Genomic DNA, 21577 nt, shown 5'->3' with positions numbered 1-21577 from the left:
GACATGGTAGTACTTGGCGGGCTTCATTAGCCTGGCCCAGCTAGCAGCGGGTGTTGTTCGAGGAGATCGAAGTCGGACGAGGAGGAGGAACGATCAGCTGGCGTCGTGCGGATCGAGGATCGCCAGCCGCGCCGCACATGACCTGCTACTCCGGCAGCATCACCGTCGGGTCTCGGGTGCCTGACGATCGCACCGTGAACCTCTCGCACTCTCTCCTATGGCTTCCAGGACTACGTACGCCTCCTGTGTCCTGTTCCAGCGTTCCTCCAGCAGTCCAGCATGCAGGCTTTCTCTGCCCACGGGCCACGGCGCGGCGGCGGTGTTCGCAGCGCTGCCGGTCGGCAACTCCGACACAATGACGACCGGTGCGGCCGCCTCTCTTTTCGACATGCAGGCGGAGAATTCTGGATGCTGATGTTCAGCGCTGTGGACCATTTTCCACTCCACACTTCCACATACTCCACACTTCCACAGAGAGTTTATCACAACCGTCCTGCTTGGCGGTTCCACCTTACGCCATGTAGATAGAATAATCTTAGGCCTTGCTCAGATCCTAATAATATTTATGGTGCGGGTGCCTAAATTTGATTACTGTTCGCCACGAGTACTGCAGATTTGCCTCGTGAATTTTCTTTTGACGAATGAAACATGCATCCTGCTGCACGCGGTCTCGTTGCTGGCGCTTCTGTCTGTGCCTGCTTCCTCACATCACCTGAACTCTGTTCCAGAAGATATGCTAGATACAGTATGTCATCCTTAATTACCAGCCAGTTTATAATAATAATAATAAATAATACAAATTAAATCCACCAGCCACCTAGCGGTATATATTTCTACTACTATTATTGTACGTAGCCATCCAAGTATCATAGCACTAGAAGAACTACTGTATAGCATAATTATTAAATGGCCTAAGAGAATCGCTCGCGGCTCCATTCCAAGAAATCACACTACAGTAGAAGGAATGATATCTGTAGCCATATCACGCAATATTACGATCACCGTCCGTCACCTTCGAAATGCATTGCATACACACCGGTCATCAGATCATCAGGCATCCACTTTCTCTAGGAGTTTGCTCATGCTGTCACTGTGGATGTATTTCATGATCACGCATCAGAAGAAATTTTGCGGTCCATTATATTATAACTATATAGTTATCGGTATAAATGTAGACATAAAAAAGAGAAAAATGTTACCCTGCAATTTGCGGTCCATTAATTTCCCTGTTCGGGCCCAATCTGAGAATTCTAAGGCCCTTCCCGCCGGCTTCCAGGGGCGTGTTCGGCTGGCTACAAGCCGACACTGTTGCAGCTGTTTGGACTGCTGCAGCTGCAATCCATAGAGAGAAAAATACTGTAGAAGCCGCAGCCGCAGCCGGATTGCAGCCGCAGCAAGCCGCAGCGAACAAGCTGCAGCCTATTCAGGCCTATCAATCGCAGCCGTTGGATGGATCCGACGGTAAAGGTAAGCATTTCCCGGCCAACCCCACATTGCCTTTCTCCAGCCTGCTCAGGGCGAAACACAAAACTCTCGCTCCCTCTCGCAGACGCGCCTAGGTCTAGCTAGGGTCTGGTCTCGCTGCCCCGCCGCGCGCGCATTCACAAGCTTCTAGACGTTCCGAGGAGGAGGGGAGGTACCCGCCGCCGCAGCCATGGCGTCGACTAAGGTCCAGCGTATCATGACCCAGCCCATCGTAAGCTACCTCTCCGCCCCCGTCCCCTCCGCGCTTGGTTGCTCCTCTGTTTTTCATTCCTATCGTTCCTAATCGTCTCGCCCTATTGTTGATGTGGTGGTTGGCGAATCCTTGGTGGGCGTGCGCGGCGGCAGAACCTCATCTTCCGGTTCCTACAGAGCGTAAGTGGATTGCAAAATTCCCTTCTGTTTCTGGGCTATTTTGCGGTACTTTGTTAGGGGTTTGTAAATCGATTTGGTTCTTGAAATTTGGTTTCTTGCAGAAAGCGCGCATCCAGATCTGGCTCTTCGAGCAGAAGGACCTCCGGATTGAGGGTCGCATTATCGTGAGTTTTCTTGCTCTGTTTCCTGTTCAATTTGCAAAATTTAGCAGCAGTAACTCTCTGCTAGCCCTTACAAGTTATAACTCTATGCTTGTGCCTGTATCTGCTAATAGTAGTGCAGTTTAATAGGGACAGATCATCCTAACTATCCCAAAAGAATGCAAAAGGGAGGGATAAACATGGGTTATATCTTGGGCTTGCTTTGTTGCAGGCTAAAGGCTAGCTAGAAAAAAAACCCGCTGTACAGTTGGTAGCTTAAGTCACATGTGACCTTAATCAAATGCTTTGCCACAAGCACCTACTAGTATGGTATGGGTGTGAGGCACACTCTTTGTTAGACCATGAATTCTTAAGACAAGCCATATGCGATTGTTGGTTTTGAGTGTCTTCAAAGGATTACTATCTAGTTGGAATGTAGACAGAAGGTTAGGGAGTAATTTTGCTCCAACGAAAGCACATGTAGGCAACATTGGTTGGTGCCGTGTAATCTTGTGTTTATTGACTTCTATAGGTGATTCGAATGTGATGTGTTTCAATATTGAGTATTCCATTTTCATCAAGTTACTATCCTGTAATTCTGGAATCAGCCTTAACCATTGTTGTGCGAACTGAAGAACTAATCTGTTTGAATTAGGAACAACTACTGTAAATATTGTCGAGCTATGTTGCCTTCTTTTGAAATCATTACCTTTTTGCCCAGTCCCAATATTACCAATGCTTATAAACAAATAGTGTGAGGACTTAAAGATGCTATCTAGAATCTTTTCGTTTAGGGATCCTTGGTTTCACTTTCTGGGTACAGATCATATTGCACTTTATATGTGTTGCGACTTATGAGTTTCTTACTTTCTTTTGCTTCATGAACACTGAGAAACAAATGGTTGGTGATAAGTGACCATCAGGAATCACTTATGGACATGTTTTGTGATCCTTGGGGTTTTAGGGCAATATTTGCATTGTCCCGGGTGATAGGTGTATTGTATGGTAGCATGCGTTCCTTTGTTTATCTCTATTTCAATATAATTTGTGTTTTCCTATATGAGTTCGTTATGTGATATAAATGCAGGAGCTTTTGTTTTTGACTTGCTTATTTTTCTCTTCTTTGGTCTTCTATGTTACTGTCTGATATGATTAATATATGGGTGACCTATTAGCCTTCTAGGATCTCAATTCCGCAACCCTAACCACTAGGATGAATGAAACTTACGACATGTTTAGTAGCCCAGGCCCTGTTTGGAATTGTAGTATTTTTGCAGTTTTGAAACAATACTATGGTATTTGATGATACTATAGTATTGGAGCTCAAAAGGTGTTTGGTTTGTACAGTAAAAACTCAGTTTTAAATACCATGGTTTACCCAAAACTATGGTATTTTTGGAGTTTTCGAAACTCCACCCAGGACCTCAGTTTTCTTCTCTTCTCTCTACATATACTTTGTTTTTCCAGTAGAACCAAACAGATCTTGGTTTTGAGCAATATTGTAGTTTTATTGTGGTAAAACAATACCGTAGTATTTATGTCTGTAAGTAGAGGGTCTCTAACTCTCATCAAGAGGATTACACTATGAGTTGGGGCAATTTTCTGTTTATTTCCTCAAACACTACACAATGCCATACCCATCTAAGGGTTGGAGACCCATATTTATAGCCCTAGAGGCTGCACTACCACACCTTCTCACACACACTACACAACAAGATTGTCCTCTAAATGCTAAAGAGACTACAGAGGACAATCAAAAGCGATTGTTGTCCTCTAGATGCTAAAGGGACTACAGAGGACAGTCAAAAAGCGACTGCTGTCCTCTAGATGCTAAAGAGACTACAGAGGACAGTCAAGCTGTCCTCTAGATGCTAAAGGACTACAGAGGACAGTCAAAAGCGACTGCTGTCCTCTAGATGCTCAAGACTTATTCCATCATTCTCCCCCTAAGTCTTGGGCGTCGTCTTGTGGGAAAGTTGGGCCATCCCGGACCTGGAGCAAAGCTCAACAAACTTGATCTTCCCAAGGGGCTTGGTGAGCAGGTCTGCAAGCTGATCATTGGTGCTGATGTAGCGCGCCTTGATGCTCCCTTCTGCCAAGTAGTCTCGGATGAAGTGGTATCTCAGCCGGATGTGCTTGCTCCGTTCATGGAACACGGGGTTCTTGGCCAATGCCAGAGCGTACTGGCTGTCCACCCTGAGTTCCACCGCTCCAGTGTCTCTCCCTGAGGAGATCACCGAGCAGTCGAGCCAGCCAGAGCGCCTGAGTCGAAGCAGTGGAGGCAGCTATGTATTCGGCCTCGCAGCTGGACATGGCCACCACCTGCTGCTTGACCGACTGCCAGCTAATGAGGCACTTGCCGAGGAAGAAGAGGATCTCGCTTGTGCTCTTGCTAGTGTCGATGTCACCGGCGTGGTCGCTGTCGCTGTACCCGACAAGATGTGCCTCCACAGGGCACCTCGGGTAGTAGAGACCGTGGTCGAGAGTCCCCGCAACATAGCGGATGATCCTCTTCACATCCTGCTCATGCTCCGTCGTCGGTCGCTGCAGGAACCGACTAACGTAGCCGACGGAGTATGCCAAGTCAGGCCGTGTGTGGACGAGGTAGCGAAGGCTCCCCACAAGACGCCGGTACTGTGTAGCATCCACCTCCTCCGTCGTGCTGTCGCGACTCAGCTTCAGCCTCTCCTCCATCGGAGTGAGAGCTGGGTTGCAGTCGGTGAACCCAGCCAGCTCAACAATGCGCCTGACATAGGCGGTCTGGCGAAGTGTGATCCCGGAGTCTCCCTGGTGCACCTCAATCCCCAGGTAGAAGTTGAGATGCCCCAGGTCACTCATTTGAAAGGTGGCCTTCATGTCTTCCTTGAACGCTGCCACCTCTGCATCCTTGGCGCCGGTGATCACCAAGTCGTCGACGTAGACACCCACCAGCAGGGCATTTTCTCCATTGCCCCGCCGATAGATGGCCGCCTCGTGCGGGCTTGGCATGAAGCCCATCCTCTTGAGCGTGGAATCCAGCTTGGCATTCCACGCCCTTTGTGCCTGTCGTAAGCCGTAGAGGGCCTTGCACATGCGCAACACCTTGCACTCCTTGCCAGGGATCGCAAAACCTGGCGGCTGGTGTACATAGACCTCCTCCTTTAAATCGCCGTTAAGAAACACCGATTTGACATCCATGTGATGAACATGCCAGCCCTCCAGGGCTGTCAGCGCGAGGAGGAGTCGCACGGATTCCATCCGTGCTACAGGGGCGAAGGCATCGTCGAAGTCCATCCCCTCCTGCTGCAAGAAATCGCGTGCCACCTAGCGAGCCTTATGCTTGACGATGGCGTCGGCTTCATCCCTCTTCAGTTTGAACACCCACTTAAGGGTGATCGCGCGATGACCATGAGGGAGATCAGCGAGCTCCCAAGTGTGGTTCGTCTCAACCGCGTCCATCTCCGACTGCATCGCGGCACGCCAAGCCGCATGTTTCTCGGCCTCTGCGAAAGACCGAGGCTCACCATCATCGCATGCAAGATGCAACTCTCCTGCCAGAATGCGAGACGCAGGGCCCGACACCGACGGGTCGATGAGAAGGCCCTCCACCCTTCGATACCGCAACGGCTCGCCGTCGTAGCACGCGTCGACGCGCTCCTCGTCGCGGGAGAGCGGGGTCACGAGCTCCACTGGGTCGTGCTCGACACGAGCTGGTGTTGGAGAGGACGTTCCCGGAGAGGGTACCGTCGGTGCTGGAGTACATGGTGGCGAAGAGCTCGGTGTAGCCGGAGTCGTGGCTGGAGTGCGTGGTGGTGAAGAGCTCGTTGTAGCCGGAGCTGGAGAGTGTGGCGCTGGAGTCGGTGGAGACTTGGGGGCTGGGGTAGACCTGCTCGGAGAAGAGTTGCCTACTCCCCCAGCTCCCTCAAAGTGGACGTACTCGATGGTGAAGTCGTCGTACGTCGGAGTCGTGCCGTCGTCCACCGCCTTGTCCCACGCCGATCCTCGCCCTTCGTCGAACACTACGTTGCGCGCCGTGCGCACACGCTGTGTTCCTGGGTCAAGGATGCGGTAGGCCTTCGAGCCCTCCGCGTAGCCAATGAACACCCCCGGGGTGCTCCTGTCGTCGAGCTTGCCGATGTGGCCAAGCTCCTTGGTGAACGCGAGGCAGCCGAAGACCCGTAGGTGAGAGACCGTCGGCTTGCGCCCATGCAAGCCTCGTACGGTGTCATCCCGTTGAGTGCCTTGGTGGGCGAGCGGTTGAGGATGTAGACCGCTGTCACCACCGCCTCTCCCCAGAAGATAGCCGGCATTCCGCTCTGTTTGAGGAGAGCCCGAGCCATCCCCACAACCGTCTGGTTGCGCCGCTCGACGACGCCGTTCTGCTGCGGGCTGTACGACACGTAGTAGTGGCGCTGAACGCCCTCATCCGCGCAGTACGACGCGAACTCAGCTGCCGTAAATTCGCCGTCGTTGTCGGTGCGCAGCACGCGCAGCTTGCGGTCGCACTCCGCCTCCGCAGCGACCTGCACACGCCTGATGGCGTTCACAGCCTCTCCCTTGCTACAAAGGATCATCACCCACATGTAGCGGGAGAGATCGTCGATGAGCAGCAAGAAGTAGCGTCGTCCTCCTGGTGTGGCTGGTGTCACCGGGCCACACAAGTCCCCATGCACGAGCTCGACTGCTGGGGAAAGGGGAGCCGTCTCTGCTTTGTCAACACGCAGACATCGCAGAATTGCTCCACATGGTCAAGGCACGACAGGCCTTGTACCATCTCCTTGGCACTGAGCCGCTTCAGGGCCTCGAAGTTAAGGTTCCCGAAGCGCTCGTGCCACTGCCATGCCCTGTCGTCTCGACGAGCAGCACGGCAGCAAGGTTGTGCCACCTTCACATTGAGGATGTATAGCCGATTTGGACTCCTGCGTACCTTGGCAAGAAGGCGACGAGAGGGGTCCCAGATCCTGATGACTCCATGCTCGACCTCCACACGCGAACCGTTCTCATCCAGCTGTCCCAAGCTGATGATAGAGTTCCTCAACACGGGGATGTAGTAGACTCCGGTGAGCAGCCTGTGCTCACCAGATGCGGCGGTGAAGACGACTGAGCCGACGCCCTTGATCTCTACGCCGGAGGCGTCCCCAAACTTGACGGAGCCTCGGACGCTAGAGTCAAGCTCGGTGAAGAACTCCCGTCGGCCGGTCATGTGATGAGTGGCGCCGGTGTCGAGGCACCATCCTTCGATCATGTCTTTGCTGGAGCCGTCGCCGAGGAAAGCGCGTGCTTTCGACTCATCAAGGTGGAGGAGTGCCGCTGCGGCCAGTGCCGCTGGAGATAGCTCGATGCTTGCATGTGCTAGGAGCAGAGCCTCCTCCTCCGCCTCCGCCTGTGCGACGTTGGCCTGGCCACGTCGTGGCTATCGACAGTCCCTGGCCCAGTGGCCAAGCTTGCTGCAGTTGTGACAGCTGTCGTCTCGTGCCGGCTTCTTGTTGCCGACGGCGCCGCCTTGGGCACCTCCACGGGCACCACCCTCAGCATGTCCTCGCGCCCCGCCCTGGGCGCCTCCACGCGCCTTGCGCGGCTTGCCGCGTTTGCGGCCTCGTGTCGAGGAGGACTCCCCCTTCTTCTGGTCACCCTGGCAGGCCTCCCACTGCTCCCGAGTGAGATGTAGCTTCCCACCAATAGTGATAGGGCCAGAGGGAGCCTGTGGTTTGTCGTCGTCGACCACCTTGAGACGACCTATCGCCTCTTCGATCGTCATCGTGGAGAGGTCTAGCAGAGACTCGATCGAGCGAGCGATCTGCTTGTACTTCTCGGGGATGCAACAGAAGAGCTTCTCAACAGCTCTCTCCTCATCGTAGGTGTCGTCGCCGAACTGCACCATCTTCTGCAACAGAGTGTTGAGGCGGAGAGCAAAGTCATCAACATCCTCACCTGGCTTGAAGGCCAGGTTCTTCCACTCCTTGCGAAGTGCCCGCAGTGTGGTCTTGCGGGCACGGTCGCTGCCGATGCGGGTCGCAGCGATGGCGTCCCAGGCCTCCTTGGCAGTCCGCTTCTGGGAAAGCGAAAACTGCATCTCGGACGGGACTGCAGCAATGAGGGCATCCAGCGCCCACCGATCCTCGTGGTAGTCGACGTTGCCGTACCGAACTGCTTTCCACATTTGGCGAACCTGGAGCCGTATCCTCATCACCGCGGCCCACTCGACGTAGTTGGTCTTGGTGAGGGTAGGCCACCCACCGCCGGGACCGATGTCCCTGACAATGGCCTGGGCCATGCGGCGACCATGGTACCGATCCGGGGAGGGAGAGTCGCGCCGCCTGTAGAGGCCGCGATCTCCGTCGACCCAGTCGCCGCCGCCGGGAGCACCGCCGGTGCGTCTACGCCCGTCTGGGCTGCCGCCGCGTGCGCCCTCGCCCGGAGCGCCGTCAGCGCGTTGGCGCCTATCTGGGCTGCCGCCACGCGCGCCCCCATGGGGGTGCGCGACTGCCCACTGTGCCGCCTGATCTCGCGCTGCTTCCCTCGCCAGCCTGAGCTCTTCGTCGGTGTTGTCGTCGACAGAAGCAGAGCTGCCAGCTCTACTGCCGCGCAGAACCTCGAGCTCTGCTGCCGCCGCACGTGCAGCATCCGCCGCCTCCGCTGCTTCTACTTCTGCTCTCGCTGCTGCCAGTTCCTCTGCCGCCAGCCGTGCTGCCCTCGCCGCTGTCAGCGCAGCCGCTGCTGCTGCTCGCTCTCGTTCTTGTGCCGCGGCGACCTCGGCTTCCTGCTGGCGCCGCACACTCGAAGTGACCGAGCGTAGGGACATGGTGGGCTAGTGAGGGGTCGCTGCGTGTGGAAGAGGCTGTCTTAGACGAAAGGTTGCTCGTCTGAGCAGGAAAGGAAGGAACAGTTGGAGCTCTTGCTGCCGACTGAGTGTGGGGAGAGGCGCGGGAAGGAGATGAGCAAGAGATGTTTAGGCTGCAGGATAGTTTGGCTCTGATACCAATTGTAAGAAGAGGAACTCTAACTCTCATCAAGAGGATGACACTATGAGTTGGGGCAATTTTCTGTTTATTTCCTCAAACACTACACAATGCCATACTCATCTAAGGGTTGGAGACCCATATTTATAGCCATAGAGGCTGCACTACCACATCTTCTCACACACACTACACAACAGGATTGTCCTCTAGATGCTAAAGAGACTACAGAGGACAGTCAAAAGCGACTGTTGTCCTCTAGATGCTAAAGGGACTACAGAGGACAGTCAAAAAGCGACTGCTGTCCTCTAGATGCTAAAGAGACTACAGAGGACAGTCAAGCTGTCCTCTAGATGCTAAAGGACTACAGAGGACAGTCAAAAGCGACTGCTGTCCTCTAGATGCTCAAGACTTATTCCATCAATGTCATGTGCAATTGTAAAATATGGTATCTCAAAACTACAGTATTTTAAAACTACATTCCCAAACAGGCCCTGAGTATTTTTGGAGTTTTAATATAATACCATGGTATTTATTGTCGAGTGTCGTAATTAGGGGTACCCCCAATACTCCTAAGCATGGCTGGAAAACATCTTCAAAACAGACCGTAAAGACTGGTAAGCACAGCTCAAAGTTAAAGCCTCATCTACCAAGGGACGCGATCTCGTCTCGTCCGAGCCCGGCCTCGGGCAAGAACAGTAGACCCGGATGGATTCACGCCTCGCCCGAAGGCCTCCTCAGGCAGCGGGCGCACCCCCGGCTCGCCCGAGGCTAAGCTCAGGCAAACTTTGTGGTATAGCAACCTCGGCCAAATCGCCTTACCACCGATCGTATCGCATGCGCATTTAATGCGGGGATAACCTGACACCTTATCCTGACACGCGCGACTCAGTTGGCAAGGTCGAAATGACCGCAGTCACTTCGCCCTTTACTGATTGTTCTGACAGGAAAACAACACTATTCACCTCGTTCCGACTACTGTGCCAACCACCAGGGTAAGACTAACAACAGTAAGTCACAGCCTCTCCCAAGTTCAGCCTCGGGCGCAACAGGGAGCTCCGCCTCGCCCGATCCCAGGCCTCGGCCTCAGCCTCGGCCTCGGGAGAAGGTCTCCGCCTCGCCCGATCTTTGTGATTATATGTTGACTTGGGATTTAGAGAAATTGGTTGTTAAATATGTGGGTGCCTACACTAAAAGAAAAGTCATGAAAAGAAGTTTGTGGGTACCCAAGGCTATAACTAACACTGTAGGACCCAATTCAATTTAGGTACCTAAAAGCATAGCCTAAATCTGTTTTGCAGGTCTACTCCTCTGGTGGGTCAAGTTGGGTGCTTGACAGTGGATGTATAAATCACATGACCGGGGAGGAAGACATGTTTCATTCCTTGCAACTAACTCAAGAAGCACAAGAAATTGTGTTTGGAGATAGTGACAAAAGTAAGGTGATTGGTATTGGTAAAATTCATATCTCTGACCAACAATCACTTTCAAATGTTTTATTGGTAGATTCTTTAAGCTACAATTTGATGTCCGTTTCACAACTTTGTGGAATGGGTTATAATTGCTTATTTTCTGATGTGGATGTGAAGATCCTTAGATGAGAGGATTCCTCAGTTGCCTTTACGGGTCGCTTGAAGGGCAAACTTTATCTTATTGATTTCACAACAAGTAAAGTGACGCCTGAGACTTGTTTAGTGGCAAAGTCCGACAAGGGTTGGCTATGACATCGCCGGCTAGCTCATGTCGGTATGAGGAATTTGGCCAAACTTCAAAATGATAGTCACATCATTGGACTAACAAATGTTGTATTTGAGAAAGATAGGGTTTGTGGCGCATGTAAAGCAGGAAAGCAACATAGAGTCCCACATCAATCAAAGAATGTGGTCACAACAAAGAGGCCATTGGAGCTTCTTCACATGGACCTCTTTGGACCTGTGGCTTACATCAGCATTGGTGGTAGTAAGTATGGTTTAGTCATTGTTTATGATTTTTTCTCGCTTCACCTGAATTTTCTTTTTGAGTGACAAAGGTGAAACCCAAGAGACCTTGAAGAAATTCATGAGAAGAGCTCAAAATGAGTTTGAGCTCAAAATCAAGAAAGTGAGAAGTGATAATAGGACAGAATTCAAGAACACATGTGTCGAGGAATTCTTAGGGGAAGAAGGAATCAAACATGAGTTCTCGGTTCCCTACACTCCACAACAAAATGGTGTTGTGGAAAGGAAGAACCGAACTCTAATTGAAGCAGCTAGAACCATGTTGGATGAGTACAAGACCCCTGACAATTTTTGGGCAGAGGCGGTCAACACCGCCTGTCATGTAATCAATCGCCTTTATCTTCACAAGATCTACAAGAAGACTGCCTACGAGCTTCTCACTGGTAACAAACCTAAAGTCGATTATTTTAGAGTATTTGGTTGTAAGTGCTTTATTTTTAACAAGAAAGTCAAGAGCTCAAAGTTTGCTCCTAGAGTGGACGAGGGTTTCTTGCTTGGTTATGCATCAAATGCGCATGGATATCGTGTTTTCAACAATACCACCGGTCTTGTTGAAATAGCAATAGACGTGACATTTGATGAGTATAATGGCTCGCAAGGGCATGTTTCTAATGACACTGCAGGAAATGAAGAACCACCTTGTGAGGCCATAAAGAAGCTTGCAATAGGTGAAGTGAGACCTCAAGAAAAGGATGATGAGGAAGGAATTTTGTGGATGACCAATGAGGTTTTTGATGTGGGTGCAAAGGTGGTGGGTGACAAACCCTCCACCCAAGCAAACCCATCAACCTCAAGTCATCCAAGTCTTGAAGAAAATCATCAACCCCAAAGGATGCCAAGTTGCCAACTGTGGTAGAAGATGAACACGAAAGTGTTAATGAAGTGTCTCTTGATCAAGTGGATGATGAGGAGGAGCAAATTCAAAGACAACCATCAGTGCCCCATCCTCGAGTCCATCATACTATTCAAAGAGATCATCCGGTGGACAACATCCTGGGTAGCATCAGGAGAGGGATAACAACTCGATCTCGTTTAGTAAATTTTTTTGAATTTTACTCGTTTGTTTCCTCTCTTGAGCCACTTAAGGTTGAAGAAGCGTTGGGTGATCCGGATTGGATAATTGCCATGCAAGAGGAATTGAACAACTTCACCCGGAATGAAGTCTGGTCCTTGGTTCAAAGACCCAAGCAAAATGTGATTGGAACAAAATGGGTCTTTAGGAACAAACAAGATGAACATGTAGTTGTTACAAGAAATAAAGCACGGTTGGTTGCTCAAGGCTACACTCAAGTGGAAGGACTTGATTTTGATGAAACATATGCGCCGGTAGCAAGGTTAGAGTCAATTAGAATATTAATTGCCTATGCTACTAACCATGATTTCAAGTTATATCAAATGGACGTCAAGAGTGCATTTCTAAATGGACCACTACAAGAGAGGGTCTATGTGGAGCAACCACCGGGCTTTAAAGGATCCAAAAAAGCCAAACCACGTCTATCTACTTCACAAGGCGCTCTACGGGCTTAAACAAGCCCCTAGAGCTTGATATGATTGTTTTAAAGATTTTTTAATTAAGAATGGATTTACAATAGGAAAAGCTGACTCTACATTATTTACTCGCAAAGTTGACAATGAAAGTTGACAATGAATTCATTGTCAACTTTGTGAGTAAATAATGTAGAGTCAGCTTTTTCTATTGTAAATCCATTCTTAATTAAAAAATCTTTAAGACAATCATACCAAGCTCTAGGGGCTTGTTTAAGCCCGTAGAGCGCCTTGTGAAGTAGATAGACGTGGTTTGGCTTCTTTGGATATTCAAAGCCCGGTGGTTGCTCCACATAGACCCTCTCTTGTAGTGGTCCATTTAGAAATACGCTCTTGACATCCATTTGATATAACCATTGCAAAACTCAAGAATTGCAAAACCCGGTGATTTTCAAAGCCCGGTGATATAACCATTTGGAGGGTTTTGATATAACCATTTGGATATAACCATTTGGATCTTCAAAGCCTGGTGATTTTGAAGGGGTTTGAACTTAGCTCATTGCAAAACTTACTTAACCATTGCGGATCTCTCTTAATTGAACGACGATTCCTATAACTCAAGAATTATAAAATGAACACTGCCGTTGTTTCCAAGCACTTGGAGCACGCCATATGATGTAGAATTTAAATCCGCTGTGCTTTACATTTTTATGCTAATAAGATCTGTGCTTCTCCTATCTGTAGAATTACTGTGTACATGGTAGGAGCAAACTTGTTAGAATCTTTGTTTGTTTTGTCATTTAATCACCAAAACCCTCAATTAGGGTTGATTGCACTTACACCCTCGACAAGGCCGAAGCTCGGCGACTGGCTCGACGTGCCAAGTCGTTTGTTTTACTGGGTGATGAAAAAGAGTTGTACCACCGCAGCCCCTCAGGCATTCTCCAACGATGCATATCCGTCGCCCAAGGACAAGAGCTGTTACAGGAAATACACTCGAGGGCTTGCGGTCATCATGCAGCACCTCGAGCCCTCGTAGGAAACACTTTTCGACAAGGTTTCTACTGGCCGACCGCAGTGGTCGACGCCACTAGGATTGTACGCTCCTGCCGAGGGTGTCAATTCTACGCGAGACGGACGCACCTGCCCGCTCAGACCATACAGACAATACCTATCACTTGGTCGTTTGCCGTGTGGGGTCTGAACCTCGTCGGTCCCTTGCAGAAGGCACCTGGGGGCTTCACGCACCTGCTGGTCGCTAGGGGTGGGCACATTTTTACCATAAACCGAAAACCGAACCGAATCGTACCGAACCGAACCGAAATTTCGGTTTTTTTGGTAGTTCGGTTCGGTTTCGGTTTTTGTATCTAACAAGTTCGGTTTTCGGTATCGTAATCGGTTTTCACCGTATACCGAACCGAAAAAACCGAATACCAAACTTTATCAATTCTCAAATTTGACTATTCGATTATGTGAACTAATTTTGTGATACAATTAAATTGTTATTCACTTATTTGTATGTGATGTATGATGTATATCTAAATATTTGTACCTATATAATTTTTACTTTTTAAAATTATGTGTAATCTATCATGTAAATTTGTTGTATATATTGTCTTGATTATAAGTTTGATATTCGGTTTTTACCGAAAAACCGAAGTAAAAAACCGAAACCGAACTTCTCGGTTTTTCATTTTCTAGAAAACCGATCGGTTTCTAATGTTTGAAAAACCGAAATTTTTTAAAATCGAAAAACCGAACCGAAGTTTAGAAAAAAACCGAATGCCCAGCCCTACTGGTCGCTATCGACAAATTCTCGAAGTGGATCGAAGTCCGACCCTTAACCAGCATCGGGTCCAAGCAGGCGGTGGCGTTCTTTACAAATATCATCCATCGCTTTGGGATCCCAAACTCCATCACCGACAATAGCACGCAATTCACTGGGAAAAAGTTCCTAGACTTCTACGAAGACCACCACATCCGTGTGGACTGGACCGCCGTAGTTCGCTCAATGACAAATGGGCAGGTGGAGCGCGCCAATGGCATGATTTTGCAGGGACTAAAACCGAGGATCTACAACGACCTCAACAAGTTTGGCAAGCGGTGGATAAAAGAGCTACCCTCGGTGGTTTGGAGTCTGAGGACGACGCCGAGCCGGGCCACGGGTTTCTCGCCGTTTTTCATAGTCTATGGGGTCGAGGCCATCCTACCCACGAACTTAGAATACGGCTTCCAGAGGACAAAGGCATACGACGATCAAAACAACCAGACCAGCCGAGAGGATTCATTGGACCAGCTGGAAGAGGCTCGAGACGTAGCCTTACTACACTCGGCGCGGTATCAGCAGTCTCTGCGACGCTACCACGCCCGAAGGATTCGACCCGAGGCTTCCAAGTGGGAGATTTGGTGCTTCGGCTACGACAAGACGCCCGAGGGCGCCACAAGCTTACTCCTCCCTGGGAAGGGCCGTTCATCATCGCCAAAATTTTTAAGCCCGGGACATACAAGCTGGCCAACGATCAAGGCGAGGTCTACAGCAACGCTTGGAACATCGAACAACTACGTCGCTTTTACCCTTAAAGTGTTACAAGTCGTTCATGTATCTCGATCCCTTTACATGTATAAATAAAAAGTCTAAGTGTCAAGAGAGGATCGGCCTTGCCTCAGCAAAAACCGACCCTCCCTCGGGGGCTAGAAGGGGGGAACCCCCTCTGCGTCAAAATTTTCCTTAGAAAAGTTTTCTACCAAAACGACTTTCGTGCCTTTCGACTATATCGATAACGGAATCCTAAAAACGAGCGAGAGACCTTGAACGGCAAGGCCGACCGAGCCAAGGGACTCCTACGCCTCCGGGATACGGATACCTCACTCATCACCTTCCGCGAAAAGTAACTCGCGCTCGGATAAGTGATTCTGCTACCGAACAAGTCCTAACGCTCGAAACAAGAGGAAAGAAACACAACTTTATACTATAACACTAAAAATGTTTAGGCCTCAGCAGCCGCAAGAAACATACATATACTTAGAATAAGCTTTTCCCCACAGGCTCAGGTGTCGGTAGGGGGAGGAGCAGCACCCTCGGCGTCATTCCTACCCGCGACGGAATCTGGCCCGACCTCGGACGGTGACACAGGCGGAAGGATCTCCACCTCAAAAAAGGAAGCCAACGCCGCGCCTGGGCCTTCGGCAGCCGCATCAAGCCCTTGAACCTCGGCTAGGGCGGCCTCCTCTTCGTCGGGTAAGCAGTAGCCCTCGCTGACCCACTCCAAATCCACGTCGTAGTGGGAAGCAAGGACAGCGAAGGCCCGCCTAACGCCGTGGTGCAGCGCCCCGCGGAGTCTGCTGCGCACGTGGCCGCCCAAGGCCCGCAGGCGACTCTAGGGGAGCTGCCCGAGGGGACGTCGTCGAGGCCAAAGGTCCGGCAGAAGGCCGAGGTGGCCTCGGACATGGCCATGCGGTCGGCCTCCTTCTGCTCAGCCGCCTGGGCAAGCGCCTTGCAGTTCTTGACGGACTCGTTAAGACCCGTCTCGAACCCTGAAGACAGCCGGACAATATTCTTCAGACACGAGGAGAAGAATGAAGCTAAAACAAAGTCACAAAGCAGGCAAAACATACCTTCGGCCCGGGCACGCTGCTGTGAGGCCATGGCTTGGGCGGACCGGGCAGACCCGACGGCCACGGCCAGGCCCTCCACAAGGGTCCCTGCCCGAGCGGTCGCCTCGGGTCTAGAAGGGGGGGAATCCCCTCTGTGTCAAAATTTTCCTCGGAAAAGTTTTCTACCAAAACGACTTTCGTGCCTTTCGACTATATCGATAACGGAATCCTAAAAACGAGCGAGAGAGACCTTGAACGACAAGGCCGACCGAGCCGAGGGACTCCTACGCCTCCGGGATACGGATACCTTACTCATGCAGGTACTTTTGGAGCGCGCTTCTGGGCCACTAGCCGACCCTTATCGAACAGGGCTCGGGCGTCCGCTCGGATTACCCAATAGCAACTCACTGGAAACACCATGTTCAACGCCCACCAAGGGTAACATGGCGCGTTCCCCCCATCCTCCTTGCGGAAAGGCGACGAAGAGGCGTACAATAAAAAGCCGAGACGGTCCTCGATCGTCCTCTCGCTCCGTGCAGAGGCTCGGAGGCTGCTCTCGCACCAGGCTACGGCCAAATTGTTGACCACGTCGACAAACCAGCTTGAAAACTCGGAGCCTGACCATGCACCCGGGCTGCGGCCAGGCCGCATGAGGGAACAAAAAGGCTGACCGAGGGATCACAAGAAGAATTAAGACCTCAGAGGAGTCAAACCACTCCTCCGAGGCCTCGGGGGCTACACCCGACGGGTGCGCTCGCGCGCACCCATCGGAACAAAATATAACCGAGAAAGGCTAGTCCCCTTGCAAAAGATCTGGCAGAACCTACAAGCGAGTGCCTACACTCCCTTTGAGGCTCGGGGGCTACTGTCGGGTGTCGTAATTAGGGGTACCCCCAATACTCCTAAGCATGGCTGGAAAACATCTTCAAAATAGACCGTAAAGACTGGTAAGCACAGCTCAAAGTTAAAGCCTCATCTACCAAGGGACGCGATCTCGTCTCGCCCGAGTCCGGCCTCGGGCAAGAACAGTAGTCCCGGATGGATTCACGCCTCGCCCGAAGGCCTCCTCAGGCAGCGGGCGCACCCCTGGCTCGCCCGAGGCTAAGCTCGGGCAAACTTTGTCGTATAGCAACCTCGACCAAATCGCCTTACCACCGACCGTATCGCATGCGCATTTAATACGGGGATCACCTGACACCTTATCCTGACACGCACGCCTCAGTTGGCAAGGTTGAAATGACCGCAGTCACTTCGCCCCTTTACTGATCGTTCTGACAGGAAAACAACACTATTCACCCCGTTCCGACTAATGTGCCAACCACCAGGGTAAGACTAACAACAGTAAGTCACGACCTCTCCCGAGTTCAGCTTCGGGCGCAACAGGGAGCTCCGCCTCGCCCGATCCTAGGCCTCGGCCTCAGCCTCGGCCTCGGGAGAAGGTCTCCGCCTCGCCCGATCCAGGCCTTAGCCTCGGCCTCGGGAGAAGGTCTCCGCCTTGCCTGACCCCAGGTCTCGGCCTCGGGAGGAGTCACAACCTCGCCCGACCTCAGCCTCGGCCTCAGGAGAAGTCACCGCCTCGCCCGACCTCGGCCTCGGACCGACTACGCTACAGGGGATACATCATTACCCTACCTCTAGCTATCGCCTCAGGCTACGAAGGAACAAGACCGGTGTCACATCTAGATTACTCCGGCAACAGGTAATGATGGTTCCCTGCATGCGTCCATGACGTCGATTGTTCTCAGCTCTCTACGAAGGCAAAGAAACGTCAGCAGAACCCAGGGTCGCACCGCCAGCTACGCTTCTACAGGGCTCAAGCACTTCTCCGCCGGCCACGTTAGCACGTAGCTACACCCCATATGTACAGCTGGACCATCCCCTTGTATCTATAAAAGGGGATGCCCAGGGCCTTCCCAAAGGGGGAGAGGGCGGAGGCAAGGGAGGCTAACTCAAACGGCTCACTTCAAGGCCAAACCCTCTCCCGCGAAGCTTGTAACCCCTACTACGAGCACCCCGGTGCAAGATAATATAAGCCTCATCCCCCCTCTTGTGTTTCATCTTGCATCAACCCATCTGGGCAGGGACACACAACGTCAAATTCACTAGTCGGTTGAGGGTCCTCGCCGGTCCAAAACGCCGACATTTATGAATACCATAGTATTTGTGGTTGGTGCTTGTAAAACTCTGTTTTAAATACTGTGGTATGATTAAAACCAAAGTGTTTTTGGAGTTTTGGATACTGAGGTTGGGACTGAAGTTTTTTCAGCCATGCCCTCATGCGCCGAGTGAAGTTTTGGATACTGTGACTACCGAGCAACCTTTTGCTGCCTACTCATGACCAGCAGCCCACGTACACGTGTCAATGCTGATTTGTTTTATGTCTAAAAAAACTGTGTAACCAAACATGCACCGGTAGTTAGAAATAACATGGTTATATCATGGTATTTGAAAACCATAGTATTCATGCTATAGCTGTTTGAAAAATGTAATATTTCAATACTATGGTATTTAAAAACTGCGGTGCCAAACAAAGCCTTAGATGTATACCTTCAAGATTGGGATAAGTTGCCATGGATGGTGTAAACTTTGGTGGGCGTTGTCGGAGACAGAGTTGACAACGGCTGCAGCATTCCCCTCACATGTCGTGTAGATATTGATAGTATCTCCTTATGTTTGTGTCAGTGAACGTTAGTTCGTTTCCCGGCCCTTGTCCCCTATTTATTTTATGCGGTGTGAAGGGGTTCACAATCAACACAGTTGTGCCCCCGAATAGGACGCGAGAGGTCTGGCTCGGACCCCTGGAACCCAACATGACCATGCACTGCTGCGCATGTATATAGATGTTTGTGTTTTTGCGGTGCTATAAAGGAACTCGGTCGGGGAGGGAAAGACCATCCTCCCGGTATTATATTAAGAAGAGACCGAAACATGGTCCCGACCGAGAATACCCTCAAACCTTGGCCCCCCATCACTAACGGAGTAACGGGCCGATCGACTGCCCACTCTGCAATGGCCCAGCCGGAGGGTGGCACGCAGGATATCGATCCCCGAGAGTGGGCGGGGCACGGCAAGGGGAGTTTTTTTTAACCAAGCCTGAAATTCGCCCCCGAGGGGATCGAACCCGGGACCTAGAGGTGCTACTCAAAAAAAAAACTCGACCTGCGGGGGGTAAGACAGCCCTCGGGCATTGTATTAAGAAGAAGACCTTCTCACACAGGTCGAGAAAACCCCCGAACCCCTGCCCCACCCATACACAGCGGCATCGAAGCCCATGTGAGAACGACCACGACCGGGGCTGAGCCTTAGATCTGTGCTTTGGCGTGGGACAGACGAGGGGATTTTTTTTAACCACAGCCTGAAATTCGCTCCCACGGGGAGTCGAACCCAGGACCTGAGGAGTGCTACTCAAACCACCTAACCAACTCAGCTAGAGGCCCTTTCGCCCTAGAGGTGCTACTCGGAAGCCTTAACCATTATGCTAGAGGCTATTTCGCTTGCGGTGCTATACAAATGCCCTTTTTTCCATTTGCTATCGCTAACTAGGTTGTGTTATGCCACTGGTGGTGTCTTGAAAACTAAATAATTATAGTGCAACAACAACAAAGCCTTTTAGTCCCAAGCAAGTTGGATAGGCTAGAGTTGACACCTAATAGAAGCCACATATCATGGTTCAGGCACACAATAGAGCTATAGTAACATTTAATTCATTTTCTACTGAGCCCGAAATTCTAGGTTTCTGCATATTACTTATGCTTAGACTCGTGTTCATATTTTTTCTTGGAGTAGTGGTTGACTGATAAGGGCCATATGGATATTTGAATCCAGGAGCTCGCTATTCATACATCATTACTATGAGCCTCGTTGAGAGAGCTTGAACTCTAGGATTCATACAAAGTTTGTAATTTACAGGGTAAAACGAAGTGTTCCAGACATGTTTTTGGTCTAAAAATGGGGACAAGATAGCTCACTCTTTAAGGCCTTAGTCTAGCTCCTGCGCAAGCTCCACATTCTTGGAACGGTTCCAAAGATACCCTATACGCTATATATTTGCAGTTATATTGCATACTGTTCGGTAGGACAACTCATACCTCTATGATTTTGCTCTCATTAAACCATGCCTGTTGTACTATGTTTGGTGAAACTTAGATCATAGTTCTTTACACTTCCAGGGATTCGATGAGTACATGAACTTGGTCCTCGAAGACGCTGAGGAAATCAACGTCAAGAAAAACACTAGGAAATCACTTGGTTAGTAAAACATCCATCTCTGGAAAATTGTTTTCCCCCCCATCACATGAATCAATATCATGATTTCTTGTTATTCTCTAAACGTTTGGTTGTCAAATGGTTTGCAGGCCGGATACTCCTCAAAGGTGACAATATAACTTTGATGATGAACAGGTCAGTGAACAGATCCTATCTTTGAGTTCTGGCTAGTTATTCCGAACCTTGTGATTTCTAGCGAGTGGACTTCTAAAATCTCTGGCTAGTTACTCTGAACCTTGTGATTTCTAGCGAGTGGACTTCTAAAATCTCTCGTTTTCAACTTCTGCAGTGGCAAGTGAAGATTCTTATGGCAGGAACGATGTTTGGTGCTCGCTTCGATTATCTGTGACACAATGTACTCCATCCATCCGTCCAGACTTAAATGATGTATCATGTCATTGTGGTTTAGTGAGAGTTGTATAACTACCTGAGGAAACTCACGTGTTACTATATGCTAAGATGCTGTGACGGTGAGCTATTCAGTGCTCACTTGTGTTCCAAAGATTAGCCCGACTTGTGTGTGCCATGCTGACATCTTTTCTGGTTTCATACTCAGCTTTACGTAAAGCTTTGCTCTGCTCACGCTTGCCTTTTGGAAGCTGGGATTGAAAATCATCGTACCCACTAGATACTACACTACAGTTTGCAAATTGTATCAGACCATCACGCATTCGCTGATTCACTAACAGTGTTTGGTTAGAGGCATCGAATGGTCCGGAGTCATTCTGAGCCTAAAATAGTGTTTGGTTACCATCACAAATTTAACTCATCCGTCATCCCCTCATTCCGATCTAAAACTAAAATCTAGAAGCTATCTATTCCTCGTAAAACAGGCGGACCAACTCATTCCTTCCATCCAAACCTATAAGGAGTGAGTCCATGATGGATCACCTGATTCTGAACAGGGTTATTCCATTAACCAAATAGACTGTAAGTAGTCATTACATATCCAGAAGACGGTACGGTACACAAATAAATCTCCTAAGCTCGTAGCAGGCCGCACAGAACAGCAAGCATAATGAGTTGTTGATGTGGCGCTTCGCTTGGATGGAGCCAGCATTGTAATACATTTGTTAAGAGCAGTTGCTACAACAACTGAATAAGAGATTAAGAGCACAGGTGCACTACACCGATTTAATATGTGCACTAACCTGAAGACCTTCTTGGATATCTTCAAGGTGGCACCATGTTTTTCCTTCTCATCAACTAAAAAAACGGCAACCAAGCGGATAGTGACCAGTAAGTGTTGTGTACAGTTCCTTGTATCCTGTAGATAGCCATGTCTATTTGGACGATTGATCAA

The 21577-nt window shown here is 50.2% G+C and overlaps 1 protein-coding gene across 2 annotated transcripts; it reads left to right on the top strand.

Annotated features, from left to right (window-relative positions):
• The first annotated feature begins 1460 nt into the window (after positions 1-1460).
• LOC100282045 (small nuclear ribonucleoprotein E) lies at positions 1461-20841 on the top strand. 2 transcript variants are annotated; one of them, XM_035961453.1, is made up of 7 exons: positions 1461-1696; positions 1831-1857; positions 1959-2021; positions 10234-10374; positions 20178-20256; positions 20364-20409; positions 20564-20841. In XM_035961453.1, exons 1-7 carry the CDS (start codon positions 1655-1657, stop codon positions 20571-20573), a joined length of 408 nt encoding a protein of 135 aa, XP_035817346.1. In that variant the 5' UTR covers positions 1461-1654; the 3' UTR covers positions 20574-20841. The 2 variants fall into 2 exon arrangements, with proteins under 2 accessions (XP_035817346.1, NP_001148430.2); NM_001154958.2 differs by lacking the exon at positions 10234-10374 and having other exon boundaries at positions 1525-1696; positions 20564-20776.
• The last annotated feature ends 736 nt before the right edge of the window (positions 20842-21577 follow it).

The sequence above is a fragment of the Zea mays genome, chromosome 8 (genome assembly GCF_902167145.1).
Source record: "Zea mays cultivar B73 chromosome 8, Zm-B73-REFERENCE-NAM-5.0, whole genome shotgun sequence".
NCBI classification, from domain to species: domain Eukaryota; kingdom Viridiplantae; phylum Streptophyta; class Magnoliopsida; order Poales; family Poaceae; genus Zea; species Zea mays.
Note: the sequence above shows the minus strand (reverse complement) of the source record. Positions and strands in the feature narration are given on the sequence as shown.